The sequence below is a fragment of the Bidens hawaiensis genome, unplaced genomic scaffold (genome assembly GCF_021521415.1).
Source record: "Bidens hawaiensis isolate Kalapana, Puna unplaced genomic scaffold, B.hawaiensis_p1.1 tig00047034_1, whole genome shotgun sequence".
Classification (NCBI taxonomy): Eukaryota; Viridiplantae; Streptophyta; class Magnoliopsida; order Asterales; family Asteraceae; genus Bidens; species Bidens hawaiensis.
In genome coordinates, this window is record NW_027498416.1 from 73,310 (window position 1) to 89,063 (window position 15,754).

At 40.8% G+C, this 15,754-nt stretch overlaps 2 protein-coding genes across 2 annotated transcripts; one reads left to right on the forward strand and one right to left on the reverse strand.

Moving 5' to 3' along the window:
* Window positions 1-9,568: 9,568 nt before the first annotated feature.
* Window positions 9,569-11,565, forward strand: LOC143596830 (ENTH domain-containing protein C794.11c-like). The gene is made up of 4 exons (XM_077075500.1): window positions 9,569-9,743; window positions 9,817-9,939; window positions 10,032-10,193; window positions 10,831-11,565. Exons 1-4 carry the CDS (start codon window positions 9,610-9,612, stop codon window positions 11,360-11,362), a joined length of 951 nt encoding a protein of 316 aa, XP_076931615.1. The 5' UTR covers window positions 9,569-9,609; the 3' UTR covers window positions 11,363-11,565.
* A 615-nt stretch (window positions 11,566-12,180) lies between these two features.
* On the reverse strand, window positions 12,181-14,953 carry LOC143596835 (KIN17-like protein). The gene is made up of 2 exons (XM_077075503.1): window positions 13,426-14,953; window positions 12,181-12,509 (listed from the first exon to the last, which is right to left on the reverse strand). The coding sequence occupies exon 1, from the start codon at window positions 14,639-14,641 to the stop codon at window positions 13,448-13,450; it is 1,194 nt and encodes a 397-aa protein (XP_076931618.1). The 5' UTR covers window positions 14,642-14,953; the 3' UTR covers window positions 12,181-12,509; window positions 13,426-13,447.
* Between the last annotated feature and the right edge of the window lie 801 nt (window positions 14,954-15,754).

Here is a 15,754-nt window from a genome sequence, read left to right on the forward strand (position 1 = left end):
TCGTTCCATCGGCGTTGCCTCATGTTGAGTTCCTTTTGATCAAAGATATGCTGAAGGCTTTTATGGTCAGTGTAAAGGATACACTTAGTACCATAAAGGTAGTGTCTCCAGATTTTCAAGGCAAAAACAACTGCACCAAGTTCGAGGTCGTGAGTTGTATAATTCTTTTCATGAACCTTAAGTTGCCTTGATGCGTAAGCGATAACCTTGCCTCGTTGCATAAGAACACAACCGAGACCTTGGTTGGATGCATCGCAATACACGACAAAATCTTCATTACCCTCAGGTAGCGCAAGAACAGGAGCTTCACACAACAATCGCTTGAGCGATAGAAAGGCTTCTTCTTGCTTCGAGCCCCAAATATACGGTTTACCTTTGTGCGTTAAAGCTGTTAAAGGCAATGCGATCTTTGAGAAGTTCAAAATGAAGCGCCGGTAATAACCAGCTAAGCCCAGAAAGGAACGGATCTCGGTAGGAGTGGATGGCGTAATCCAGTTCTTGATTGCTTCAATTTTGGATGGGTCGACATGAATACCCATCTTGTTAACCACATGACCAAGAAACTGTACTTCATCAGACCAGAATTCACACTTGGAAAGCTTAGCATAGAGCTGCTCGGCTCTAAGCTTCTGCAACACCAACCGAAGATGTTGCTCATGCTCGGCCTTGGTCTTAGAATACACCAGAACATCATCGATAAACACGATCACAAAACGGTCCAAGAAAGGCCTACACACCCGATTCATTAGATCCATGAAAACGGCGGGTGCGTTGGTTAGACCGAAGGACATGACCAAGAATTCAAAATGGCCATAACGAGTTCGAAAAGCAGTCTTCGGAACATCTTCATCGCGGATGCGCAACTGGTGATAGCCAGAGCGGAGATCAATCTTGGAGAAACAAGAGGCACCTTGGAGTTGATCAAAGAGGTCGTCAATACGCGGTAAGGGATACCGGTTCTTAATGGTGAGTTTGTTCAACTCGCGGTAATCGATACACATGCGAAACGATCCATCTTTCTTTTTAACGAACAACACCGGAGCACCCCAGGGCGAAGAGCTAGGGCGAATGAATCCTTTAGCAGTCAACTCTTGAAGTTGGCTTGCCAATTCTTGCATCTCAGCGGGCGCAAGACGGTAAGGAGATTTAGCTACGGGGGAAGCACCAGGGACAAGATCAATACGGAACTCGACTTCACGAGCGGGAGGGATACCAGGAAGATCATCAGGAAAAACTTCAGGGAAATCACGCACAACAGGGATATCGCGAAGCTTCTTTTCTTCAGCAGGTTTAACCACATGAGCTAAGAATGCAATACACCTTTTTCGCATGAGTCTTCGGGCTTCGGCGCAAGACATAAGTTTAAGACCGCTGGAGGGTTTTTCGCCGTAGATATGAAGATCACCATTTTCTCGAGGTATGCGAATCATCTTCTTGGTGCAAATAACTTCGGCGCGATTATGCGTAAGCCAGTCCATACCAATGATAACATCAAAGCTTCCAAGAGGCATGGGGATGAGGTCGATCAGAAAATCGTTTTCGTTAAGGTTAAGCGTGCAATCTTTAATCACTGAGTTAATTAAAACAGTTTCGCCATTAGCCAATTCAACTGAAAAATTTTCTTTTAAATCGATGCGCGGTCGCGCAAGCTTCTGCTCGAAGGCGCGAGAGATAAAACTTCGATCGGCGCCAGTATCAAAAAGTATAGAAGCATAAAATCCGTTAAGCAAAAATGTACCATTAACTACGTCATTATTCGCTTGCGCTTGGTGCGCGGTTATGTTAAAAGCTCGTCCACGCGTTACTTGGTTTGAAATCTGGTTCACCGGATTCGCTTGCGTAATCTGAACTTGTAGTCTCGGGCACGCGTTCCGGAAATGACTGGGATCACCGCAGTTAAAGCACGATCTGGGTCGTGGGTTTTGGTAGGTTGGTTGTGGGTTCTGCGGGTAGACTGGTGGTGTTGGCGCAATTGGATTGGCGGAAAGGACTCTACAGTTTTCTGCAAGGTGACCAGCGCGGCCACATCGGGTACAAAGTCGACATGGGACTTGAGGTGGGTGGTGGAGTCTACAGGTTGGGCAAAAGGGGTGGTTTCCTGTGTAAAGTTTCTTGGTTGGCGGGGCAGGTAGTGCTGGATTGGCTAAGGCATAGTTGTGAACTACAGGAGGTGTTGGGTAGGCTGACAGAGGGTTAGGCGCGTAAACTGGGGGTTGGTAGATGGGTTGCTGGACAATGGGCGGGTTGGTAAGCGCATAGGCCTTGCGCCTGCGCTTGAGGTTGTTACGGTTTGAGGGTTCAGGTTTGGTTTCTGTTGGTTCAGGGGCAGTCTTGGTGAGTTTGGTCTTCTCAGATCCCCGCAGGAACAGGGTTCCTGCTCTGACATGGTTGTCGCTGAGCACAGCGGCCAACTCGATGGCGTCAGAGAGGGTAACTGGGTTTCTAGCCCATACAGAATCTTGAATTTCCATGGGGAGACCCCCAAGGAATTTCTCTATGGCTCGGCGGGAAGGGGTAACAAGGTGAGGGACAAGCAGGCTTAGTTCATGGAAGCGCGTCGCGTACTCGCGCGCTTCACCGCTGTATTGCTTAAGATTCCAAAATTCTTCCTCCAGGCGCTTAACTTCGTTGGGAGGGCAGAATTCTCGCGTCAGAATTTCCTTAAATTCCTCCCAGAGCATGCTGGAAGCAGCTTCTGCGCCACGCGCATGAGCTACTCCATTCCACCATGTAAGCGCTCTAGATTCCAGGACACTGGAAGCATATAGGGTTCGTCTGTCTGAGGGGCATTGGGTGTGGAGGAAAGTGTTTTCTATTTTCTCAAGCCACTGGAGCATCACGGTGGCTCCTTCAAGACCTGTGAACTTTGGAGGGTTACCCGCGTTAAAGGACTTAATGTTGTAACTGGAGGTATTGTTTTGGCTCAAGGCTTGGGCTATCGCGGCGGCCATTTCCTGGGAACGTTGCTGCGAGCGTCTGCGCGCGGCTTCTTTCTTCTTGAGATGGCGACGAGATAGCGGAGGCATTCTATAAAAATTTTAATTTTAGTTAATATCTTGATTTTAGCGCAAAGTTTTAATCTTATAAAGCTTGGTTTCGCGGAGTCAGTTACTGTCAAAAGTTAAAGTAAAATAAATGACCCTAAATGCAGACTTAATAAAGGTAGCAAATTCGAATCAAGAATCGACAATTCATGTATCACCATGACTTTCCGAATTCCCAATTTAAAATATACGAGCAAACGAGTATTGGAGATTGACGATTCATGTATCACCATGACTTTTCAATCTTCAATATAAAATATACAAGAAAATGAGTATTGGAGGTTGACAATTCATGTATCACCATGACTTTTCAAGTCTCCAACCTCAGAACATAATCGTAAATGGAAATTGAAAATCAACTATTCATGTATCACCATGACTTTTCGGATTTTCAAACCCAACAAACGAATATGTAAGTAAAATCAATAAAAATCGAAATTTAACAAGAATCGAAATATCGCGAAATAAAACATAAAATCATATACTGCGCAAGCGCGAGCATATTCATAAATAACGAGTAATTAACAATAAGCGCGCAAACATGAGATTTCTCTCATGCGCGAGAAGGGACTCTTAGGTATTCTAGGCCGTTACGTCTAACCACCTATCCTAAAGTCAACGAGCTCTGATACCAATCTGTAACACCCCGACCAAAGGCGGATTATACATCGGGGCGCCACATATTGTTTCATTACTCGTGACACTATTGGGTGTCAATATTTAATAAATACATTCATTCGCGCACGCGCAAAGTAGACATAAGATAACATAAATCATCATAAATCAATATATTATAAATCATAATATTCGAACAGCAAAAACTTGTCTTGATACATTTTAATCTAGGTCCAAAAGTAAAAACGTCCTACGTGTCCACAAGCTCCAAATGTAGCTACAGCAAACCTGAACATGTGTTAAAATAAACGTCAAACACTTGCGTGTTGGTGAGAAATCAAGTTTAATACAATACATAGATAACAATAAATCTGCGCGCAACATGTGTATGTCTGGTTTTCAACAAGGGTGTAATCTGATCGGGATCAACTCTAAGATTCATAGACTGCCAGTGCTCACAATTGAGCTCACAAACAAGACAAACTGTGCATGTGCAAACAAAAGAGAAAATCATAAACGATAGTTCTCCCGTGTTCATCTAATGGTACCATGAGAACTGCGGAATAGACCGACAAGACGGTTAATGATCCACACATACAAATAAACAGCCAAGTCTACGTCCTCAACACATGTGATACTGCGCGACTAAAGTTCATAAACAGTTTAAGACTCTAAGTTTGTATGAACACATGAACATCCCAAAACGTTAAAAATAAAAAGGGACTAGGTACGAGATTACTCACTTGATAAACGATGCGGTGTAAGATAAAGCAAGAACCAACTTTAAACAAGCACAAGTTAACCTATAAATAAGATTATTGTTTTAATGATCGGTTTTAAGTCTTGATATAAGTTAGCATAAGTAAATTATTATATATATATATATATATATATTACCGGAAAAGCAGGACAGAACAGGGAGGAAGACGGAGGCAGAGAGGGAGGCGGCAGAGAGAGCAAGGAGAACAGGAGAGATTAAGTGTTTTGTGTGTGATGTGTTAGGAAAAATAATACTATTATTTATAGAGAAACCCTAGGGAACACAATCCCTAGAAAAAGGGGAAAAGATCTCAAAAAGCAAAAAATTCCAAAAGCAAAAGATATCAAAAGATATGACAGCTGCAGGGGGCAAGATAAAGCTGTCAGGGAACAGTAAAAAGGCATGGGCAGATCAGATAAAGGTACTGGTCAAGCATGGAAAAAGCAGATCTCAAAAGATAATGTCAGTCACTTTTTCTGCCAACCAATGGGGTTGGTGCGCATGCTGCGCCGAAAGTAACTTTTCAGACATAAAGCAGATTAGGTCAACAGCACAAAAGATAAGACAACACAAAAGCAAACGGCTAGATTAAACGGAAGAAAACTCAAAGGGTTTAGCGCGAGGAGGCTCGAGCGCGAAGGCAGACACAGAAGGTCAAGAGAGCGCGAGCGCGAAGGCAGACAGAACCAACCTTAACGCGTCGCGGAAAGAAATACATTTCTAAGCGCGCCGCGGGAAGAATCACATTTCTTAGCGCGCCGCGGGAGGAACTAAAATTCCTAGCGCGCCGCGGGAAGAACTATAATTCTTCGCGCGTCGAGGGATGAACTACGATTCTTAGCGCGCTGCGAGAAGAACTACAAATCCTTAGCGCGTCGCGGGAAGAACTACCGTTCTTAGCGCGCTGCGAGAAGAGTTCGTCTCGCGAATCGCTGTAACAGGTGGTCTTCACGCAGGCTTCCTTGTAAGGGGTCTGGCGCGTGGAGCTGCGCAGACAACCTTAGGAGGGAAGAAACAAAGGACAAGCAAAGAGTTAGAAGAAAAAGAGGGAAACAAGGCGTAAGGGCGGGACGGCGACAAGAGGGAAAAGAAGGCGGAAAGAGAGAAGGAGAGGGACGGAACGGCGGAAAGAAAGAGAGGAAGAGGCGGGAAGGAAAAGTATATTATTATTATTAAAAGTAAAATATAAGTATAAATAAATACTAAATCATAAAAGAAAGAGATCGGGTCAGAGAAACGGGTACCTGGGTCGGGTCGGATCGGGTCAGATGTCACAGTAACGCCCGACAAAATAAAAAGAGGAAGCTTGGTATTTGGCAGTCAAGGATAAACTTTGACACCTCATCCAGCTCTCGCCCTCTCTTAAGCGGAAGGGACAACACGCACTCGTCGAACCGGAATCCCAGATGGACGCCACTCACCAAAAGCGTCACCGAGATATTTGCCACCGAGAAACTCCCATGGCCAAAGGCTCCAATAATCCGACAACGTCATAACACTGATCAGAGCAAATCCTGTGACTTCCACGGGACGAAAGGCCACACCACGGAGGAATGCACATATTTGAAGGATCAAAGATGGGAAACTCACACACCTCGTGGCGTCAATCAAGAACGGAGGGAGGAATGACAATCGGTACAAGGGCAATGGACGAAAGCCCGTCGACATCAGCATTCACATGGTTCATGGCAACGTCAGAGGAAGAAAACGACGAACAAGAGAGCCAAGTGCGTGGAAGGAAGCTGAAGTGCGCTTCCCGCGTGTGCCAGGATGGCCCAACAAAGAAGGCCCCATAGTCATCAAAAGCCAGCTGGGGCACTACATCACCTCCCGCACTCTTGCTGATAATGGCGCTTCGTCAACGGTCATGTATAGGCAGTTATTCGACAAGCTAGACGACGAAAACAAAGAACGCCTAGAAACGGTTTACGCCTCGATGGAAGGGTTTGACGGCAGCACAAACACCCCCTTGGGTATCCTATCTTTCCCCGTCACTCTCACGGACGGGAAGTACTACCGCACAGAAGACGTGGCACTCGCCAGCAGTACTCTTATCGTCCTTATCGGACGTGGACGTCGGGTTCTCGAGGTAAATGTCGGACTCCTCGACGTTAACCTCGGGGTCATGAGTAGAAGAAGACATTTTTTAAATGTTAATGAAAGAAAGCGGTTTCAGGAGAATGCTCGCCGGAAAAGATGAGTATTCGCCGGAAATCGCTTAAAAGGAAAAGGAAAGGTGAAGTGAAGGTATGGGACGAGATACACCCTCTCCCCCCTTATATACTCATCGCAATGAATGCGATGAATTTAAGGCGGATGAGAGAGAAAGCGCAGGCGCAATGACATGGCGACACGTGTAGATAAAGCAAGCTGGCAACAGGTGTCGGAATGGCGCGTGTCATGAAACTCGCGCCCACGCGCCTGAAAAAGCGTCCTGATTGACCACATGCTGTCACGTCGTCATAACTTCCTGCACGTCCTGAAACCGTTAGAAGACGCCAACGTCCCTTCAACCGTTTGGACTGTCCTTATCCTTTCACCAACTCTCCGAATTCCAGAAGGATTCAAAAAGATTCAAAAATAAGAGGGAATATACCCCCTACCTTGGAAAGCAAGAAACCGTAAGACAAGTGCGGGTACAGTGTCAAGGCGAAACCCTTCACATACTTAGCACTTGCAGGGAATTGAAGCCATGAAGATACATTGGAAAACAAGAAACCATAAGACAAGTGCGGGTACAGTGTCAAGGCGAAACCCTTCACATACTCAGCACTTGCAGGGAATTGAACCCAAGATGGATCTTATGGGTCATGCTTGCGGAAAGGGAAATAACACCCCCGCATAGCGGGAACGTTGAGAACTAGATTGTTTGAAGCTTCAAGGTGGAATTGGTTGTTTAACATAACTGATCACTATGTCTAAAACTACCAATACCCTGCGGAGAATCTACACAAGTGAAACTCGACGCTCCCGACTTGCGGAGAGGTTACGCACCTACCCGCATCATACCCAAAGATCAGGCAGAAAAAGTCGGGAATTTTCTGCAAGTGACATTAGGAAAACTGCGGGAAGAATCCCCACGGAGAACCTTAAAAAACGAAAACCCCTTTAAAATCCCTTGCTTAAAGTCCAAAAGTTCACCTCACTTATTAACAATTCATGAGAAGAACAATGGACTGGGGGGACTTGAAGAGGTAGGTCCCCGCAAAGCCCAGTTGGACCCGCAAGACTCACCTTGAAGAGGTACGTCTGCGCAAAGACCAACTGGATCCGCAGGACCCACCATGCTCAGAGAGATGAAGACCCTACACGCAGTAAGCCAGCTGTTCCCGCAGGAAAGCCTCCCTTGGTACAGTACCTTGCCTGTCCCCGCAGTTGTGGGTACAAGCCAAGAAGGAAGGCCACCCGCACTAACAGTAAGGCTACACGCATAAGGCAATAACTCTTAATACTTCAGTAATGTCACCTGAAGAAGGAATGAGCAGGGCGGGAATATTCCCGCCCAAAAGAGCCATCCGTACGCTTCTAGAAGATCTTTTGTACTATACCTACCAAGGTATGGACAAATAGACAAGATCTGACAAAAGCGACCCATGAACCAATCACAGGGTGACAGCTCACCGACAATAGTACGAGGAGGAGCACGCTCCAGTACAAAATGTCACTATCAGCCGTTGCCTACCCACCAACTCCCATCGTGGCACGAACATAGCCCATGGTTGGTGGAAAAGGAATATTATATACAGCTGGCCGTACCTGCTTGGAAACCTACATTCGGCTATAAATACTCCAACACTTTGGAACGGTATCATCATCTTCTCTCTAGCTATTTCTCTCAATATACACTTATATTCAGAGCAATCTAGTCTGATTCTCACGCCGGAGGGTGGTCACAAGGAGGAACCCCCCCCCCTTCTCAGTGACGAGCTCACGGTGTCTGTTTTGCAGGTCGAGAAGAATAACCATCTTTGCCAGACCTAACCCTCGTGAGAAACATCTACTTAACCATAAGATTATCCGTAATCTGCCGGGTCATTTAGTGTTTCTTCACTTGTAAAAATTGGTGGTGAGAAATGCATATTGATAGAGAAAAGTGTTTTAATTGATGTAACAAATTTAAAATGTATTGCGAACATATATAGGTTTTTTTTTAATTTTTATATTAAATAATCAATGGATATATTTAACCTTGCAAGTCTTGAGAGGGTCGACAAATATAACCCACAATCAGGTAAATTGTTTTCGGTATTAATAAGGCCGGGTTTGTATTCTTAGTGATGTTAAGTCTTTCTTGGCCGGTTTCCAACTTCAAACCTTCAATTTTACAATGGCGATCGTTGCAAGTGAGAATGATGAATATGATAATCAAAATGATAATATCGTCTTTTAAAGGAATTTAGATAACTAAGTCCTCTTTTATGGTTGCTAAATGGTATTTTAGTCATTTTACAAAATAAAAGTTAACTATCTTAACTCCTAAGGCTATGTGTAGCGGATGAGCTACAAAATTGTGGGTTTTGTTTTAGGTGAATGGTGTTGTAGCCCATGTATATATATGTATATCACACATATTCCTCGCCCCTCCCCCCCCCCCCCCTCACAAATCGCCCCAATATCGCCGGGGGGGGGGGTGTTCCCTTTATAAATCGCCCTATATTACTCGTCTGTTACGGATAGACTAAGGGGCTGTTTGTTTACATCTGAAGGGAACCATTCAGATGTAAACATCTAATTCATTCAGACTTCAAACTGTTTGGTTCCAAACAGAAAAACATCTGAATGGTTAAAATTAGGTATGAATCATTCAAACTTGTTGTTGCTGCTGAATGAGACAGAGGCTAATTCAGACATGACTCATTTAGATCTGAATGAACCAAACAGCCATTAAGCTTATAACTTTTAAAGCTTATACAATGAAGTTGTTACTTCAACTAAAACACAAGTATCATTCAATCATTCATGCAATCAACTTGTTTTATAAAGTAATGTAGTTAGTATACATCTATCAAAATAAGTCAAAGGACACATGTGCCACTTTTGTGGACTCAAAATAAATAAATTATTTAAACGTGACACCATATTTGAATTTGAATATCACATAACTCCAAGATATGACTGACCCAATCTAACAACTTCTTAGTTTTCTTCACTATCATTCAAAATAATTTCAACACTTTCTCCCATGAAAACATGTCCATCATAGGAAACAATGAAAACCTGGGTTCATCTTCCTTCCACATATTCAAAAAGCAAGCTTCTTTTTTCCTCAAAGAGAAGATCAAGACTGCCAGATTAGCTTTGACTGATGTCACCCCCGCACAATTGTAATATTTTTTTTATCTTTATTTCAGTTTTGATTTTATTTTTGAAATATTGACTTTTTATGATATATTGAAGATTGGTTGAAGAGGCAACAAATGATACTCCATGGGCACCAGATGCACTAACCTTGAAGACAATATCAAAAGCAGCTTTTGAAATTGATGATTATTGGAGAATTGTTAATGTTCTTCACAACAGGTTTTTCTTTATTTGATTTATATATTTATTTATTTATTATTATTATTATTTTTTTGAAATCTTGGGTGTTGACTTTTTGAGTCATACTATAGATTGGCTAGATTTGAAGCTAAAAACTGGAGGATACCATATAAAGCTGTGGTGGTATTAGAACACTTGTTGACACATGGTCCAGAAAGTGTTGCTGAAGAATTTCAGACCCATAAAGATGTTATTCAAGAGATGACCAATTTTCAATATATTGATGAAAAAGGGTATTGTTGTTAATTTCTTGAGATTACAAGCTAATATTTATAGATAAATTTTGGTTCTTTATGATCTTGGTCATATTATTTTACTATAAAAATTTGAATTTTAAGAAGATTTTAGACCCATAAAGATGTTATTCAAGAGATGACCAATTTTCAAAATATTAATGATTTTCTTTTTTAATTTACTGGAATAACTATATAATGTTTGTTGCTAAATTCAGGGTTTAAGATCTGGGTTCTATCAATATATTACAAAGATTTGTTTTTTAATAAAGCCTTACCTTTATTGATAAGTTAGGTTCCTTATAATCTTGTTCCTATCATTTTACTATAAAGATTTGGTCTTTAAGGGCTTGTGTAATGGGGCGACAATTTGCCCAAAATTGGGCGATAAGTGGAGAAAACACCCCACCCCCGGGCGATAAGTGTGTGTGTGTGGGGGGGGCACATATATTTGTCCCTGCAAATGGTTTGAAGAATATTATTATTTTATGTGATGGGGGGTGGGGGGGCACATATATCTGTCCCTGCAAATGAGGCGACTGGACGTCAAATGTAACAAATCGCCCCATTTTGTAGCCCCTCCACTACATATAGCCTTAATAACCTTTTTCAACTTTTGTTATGTTTTATGGTGCAGATTCAATTGGGGGCTAAATATAAGAATGAAATCAGAAAGAATCTTGAAATTTTTGAATGATTTGAGTCTCTTGAAAGAAGAGAGAGCAAGAGCAAGAAAGTTAAGTAGAGGGATACAAGGTTTTGGTAGTTTTACCCAAAGGAATTCTTCCGAAAATGGTGTTAATCAACAACTTTCTCTTGAAAAGCTCAAAAGATCTAATACCCAATTCATTGACCATCAAAATATTCAAGAAAACAATGTCTTACCCATGATCCAAGATGAGAGTTCCAAATCAAGATATATTGTTAAGTTGAAAAGCGAGCTTTCGGATTCTGTTAGTGAATCTAGTGAGAGTGTGGCAGTTGAAAAGTTAGGAAGTCAATGGAGTTTGAAAGAAAATATGGTTCCAAAAGAGGATCATGTTCTTGTGCCAATAGGAGAATCGAATCCTTTGTTGGGTGACCGAAAAAATGATTTGTCGGTTATGGTAGATGAAGCGAGTCATCCATTCAATGATGAAGAGAATGAAGCAAAAATGTCTTTGATTTGATCTAATGGAGCAAAAAGTAGTTTGCTTATTTGCTTTCTTGTTGTAACAAATTCTCTTGTTACAAATATATGTTTTGATTAGCGGAGAGATCATATATATCTGCTCAAAACTTATACAAGTGTTATGTTGTTGTGGGATAGAATAAAAAAAAACAGTGGAATTGAATCTACTGTTAATGTTTTCACATATGTTAAATGTTGCTAAACATAGTGTTTTGATTAAAGATGTTCATAATAATGTGTTCTGATTAGGGGGATGTTCCATCTTCATATGTATTGAACTTGTTAAAAGTATTATCTGATGTGCGCTAGAATTAGAATCATAACAATGGTCCTAGTGGCTGACTCGTGACCTATGGTTCATAAGGTCAACACTATACCAGCTGAGAGTTATTGGAGCAGCTGCTTTCTAAAATCGCTGATTAAAGTTTCTAACATTGTTGAATGAACAAAATAAAGACTCATCACGAGCTCTTCTAAGCTATTTAACGTAAAGAATATAACACAATGGCACCTTGGTCTTGGTCAAATCCTACATCGTTCCATCCACATTAGAGATGTTGAATTACAAGGAACGTCTGATCTCAAATGCCACCTACATATTTTAGGCGCATTAGAAGTGGATGAGAACAAAATATTATATTTAAAAAAATGTTGAGGGTGAGTAATTTCTACAATACACCTCCACAATCATTTTACCAAAAGATAATACTTATAATCAAATTTAACAAACTTACTAAATACAAAATATTTGAAATTATTGAATAAAAAGTTTTTAAGTTATGAGATATACAACATATCACTCAAAAGTCAAAACTTCAAGGTCTGCTGATGTATGTAGAACTATTACAGACACAAACACCATTACACAAATAATCTAAACATGTAAACTGAGAAAGCACAATATAAGAAAAGAACCACTCAATTACTAGTACATGTCGAAAGAAATCCTTCATACGTTTAGTACACAAGATATGCAACTGCAAACAAAAGTTTCTATTGAGCAACATCATCAAAGGATCTTAACATATGATTTTACTGTGCTTACAGATCATGCAATTTCATCTACATCACATAAATTAATGGTTACACATGTCTTCATATTCAATCGCCTCAATAACTCTCCCATCATATATGCCCTTTTCAGTCTGCACCTTTGCAGAAAACTTGTCAGTATTAACATTTAACAGACAACAATCTTACATTTGATCCACAATATTCACCGCTCCGGCATTCATATTTAACAGATACCAATATGGATTCTCCAAGATATACAAAACCATTAAAATATAATACATTTCTGGATGACTGAACCAAGTTCCGATTTTTCAGATGAATTCGGGTAACTTCTCCCTAAATAAAGAAAAAATAGTTTATGCACCAATTAAAAATTTACTATACTAGCCAGGTTCATATTTTATGCAAAACCAATAATATTTATAAACTCTAGCAAAAAAACTTCACTTAACAGTTGACTTTTAAATTGACAAATTTTGACCTACTTCGTAACAATAATACTAGTTGAAGACGTAGTTTCTGTATTTCATTAGACTGTTCGTTGAACTAGAAAACACAGTATCAAATTTTGGCATGTAGATTCAAACAGCTTCAAATCGATACTTTGTTCAAATTTAGCGATATTTTGATAACCAGGCCTATATGTTGTAACTAATACAATATATTTATTAACAATCTGCACCTAGTTTGGACAGAAAGCACAAATTTTGCATAGATGTAACTGACCCTCAAAAGCATACTATCACTATGCATCTAATATAACAGGTAGTGTTCAGATATATAATAAAAATAACATCACTTTAAAAATTACAAGAAACACTTATTTTAAACCTATGAGTACTAATTACCAACACTAAATTCTTGTAGACAAAATTATAATACACACACATGTTATCAAACACATTCAACAAGCAGATTAGAACCAATAACTTCTTGAAAACTATCATTCAGCTACCAAAACAAGTTGAAGAAAACAAATGTTTATAACGCAAGATATGCAACAACAAACAAAAATTTTTATTAACCAACATCATCAAACGATCTTACCAAACGATTTCATCACCAGCATTCACTGAACAACTTTGCATATATCCTCATACTCAATCGCCTGAATAACTCTCCCATCATACACACCCTTTTCAATCTGCACCTTCGCACAAAACTTATCCGTATTAACCGACAACAACCTTGCATTCGACCCTCGATACGCACCGTTCACAACCCTAACAAGCCCACCAATCTGAGGAATAACCGTCTCAAGCTCTTCTTGATCCACCCTCAACTTATGCTTACTTTCAAGCATCTCAATTTCTCCAACGTACTTATCAATCACCTTACGCACAACACCCTTTTGCTTATAATATCCCTTTTCAGCCAAATCTTTACTCATAACCTTCACGATAATCCCTTCACATAACCAGTAATCTTTCCGGTTAATCCTCTCTTTCGCCTTTTCTTCCTCCTTTATTAATTCTTCTAAAGCCGACCCGTTTAAAGCTTTCTCCTTTTTACCCTTTTCACCCTTCTCAACCTTATTATTAACATTATCCACGTCATCAAAAACAAATCTCGAACTCCCCTCGCCTTTCTCTTTAACCTTAGTCATTACCGAACCGATACTAAGCTTAATCTTCTTCTCACCGCCATCATCCGACCGAACCAACAACTTCGCATCGTCATTCTCTAAACTTTTATCCGCATTCTCCCCCGACACCAACTGTTCGGCCCGTTCGATCTGCCGTCTAATCTCCCGCTCTTGCTTCTCCTCATCCACAATATCCGCTTTCGCCCGTTTACTCTTCATCTTCTCCTTAAACAACGTCTCCGAATCCCGATCAATATACGTAATAAACCACCCTTTCGGCGTCTCATCGACTTTACACTTCCCGGTCCGCCCCAAATACTTAACGAACTCGGTCAACGTAGCCCATTGAGTCGAATTCATATGCACATGATGCCTATCAGCAATATACTCATTATACACAACTGTAGCTGCAATTCTACTAAACCTATGACTCCTTTTCATATGATCAAGAAACGTCGACTCGAACTCTTCCGAGTACCCGCCAACGATACGATTCGGGTTTTGGCCGAAGACTTCCATCTGGCGTTGATGGCCTTCACTCATACAATGGCATTTGAATCCGTTCTCATCACGGCATTGTTTCTGGCACATCTGACAATACCAACGGAGCTTCTGGAGACCCTTTGCTTTGATTCGATTGGCGATTGCCTTTGGGGTTAAAAATTCGTTCTTGCCCATTAGGGTTTGTGAATTTCTAGGGTTTTGTGAATTGGGGGTATTGAAATTAAAGAAGTAGGTCTTACGATTGGAGTGACGGAGATGACGACGGAGAGTGTGGATTGATTCGCCGGAGATTGGAAATGATGAATTGATTCGCCGGAGATTGGACGATGATGGTTTATTTGAAGTGTGTGAAATTGGGTGATTTTGAGGTGAAAGATATTTGTGTTGTGTTGTGTTTTGTTTTGGGGGTTAAAAAATGTGTTGGGCTGGACAAAGATACATATATTAGAGGCCCATGTTGTTATTTAAAAGGATAATTTCACAATATAACTATATAAGTTGAATTAAGGTCCACGTACTTGGTTCCATACTTCCACGTAGAGGTGTAAAAAAACGGTTTGGACCGGTTTTAGCCTTTTGGCAAACCGAACCGAACCGTTTTGGGTTTAAAACCGGTTTCACCCAAACCGGTTCCTAAAACAAACCAATCCGCCAGTTTTAGGACCGGTTCCCCTTAATATCTACCAAACCGGTTTGAGGAAAACCAGTTTAAAACCAGTGAAACCGATTTATAAACCGGAGCGAACTGACGTGACTAGGCCGACCTATCTTGCTTCTAAACCGGTTTATAAACCGAACCGGTTTGAGTTTAAAACCGGTTTTGTACACCTCTACTTCCACGTTGTTATTTATCTAGCCCCTTTAATAATTAAAAAAAAAACTTTGTTAATATAACTTTTAATTTAAACAAGAAACGATAATAAACCGGTTTATGAAAACGGTCTCGATTTTAAACCGAGTTGAGAGTTTGATATCGGTTTGAGACTAGATAACTCATATGTTAAGACTGGTTTTGGTAACGGTTAAAGCCAAACCGATTTGGTTTAAAACCGGTATTGAACAGAACGTTCTTTTACCACTTGGAAACCAATTTCAAAACCGGATCAGTTTGGGTAAAAACCGGCTTTGATCATTTTTGACCGAAGCCGAATCGCTTTGGGCTCAAAACCCTTTTTTGCACCTCTAGTTTCAAGTCTACCTACGTTTGTTTGATCTAAAATTAAGGTTCTGTTGTTTATGGTACGGTTTTGACGTTTATAATGTGAGTAAGTATATATGCTATTAAAA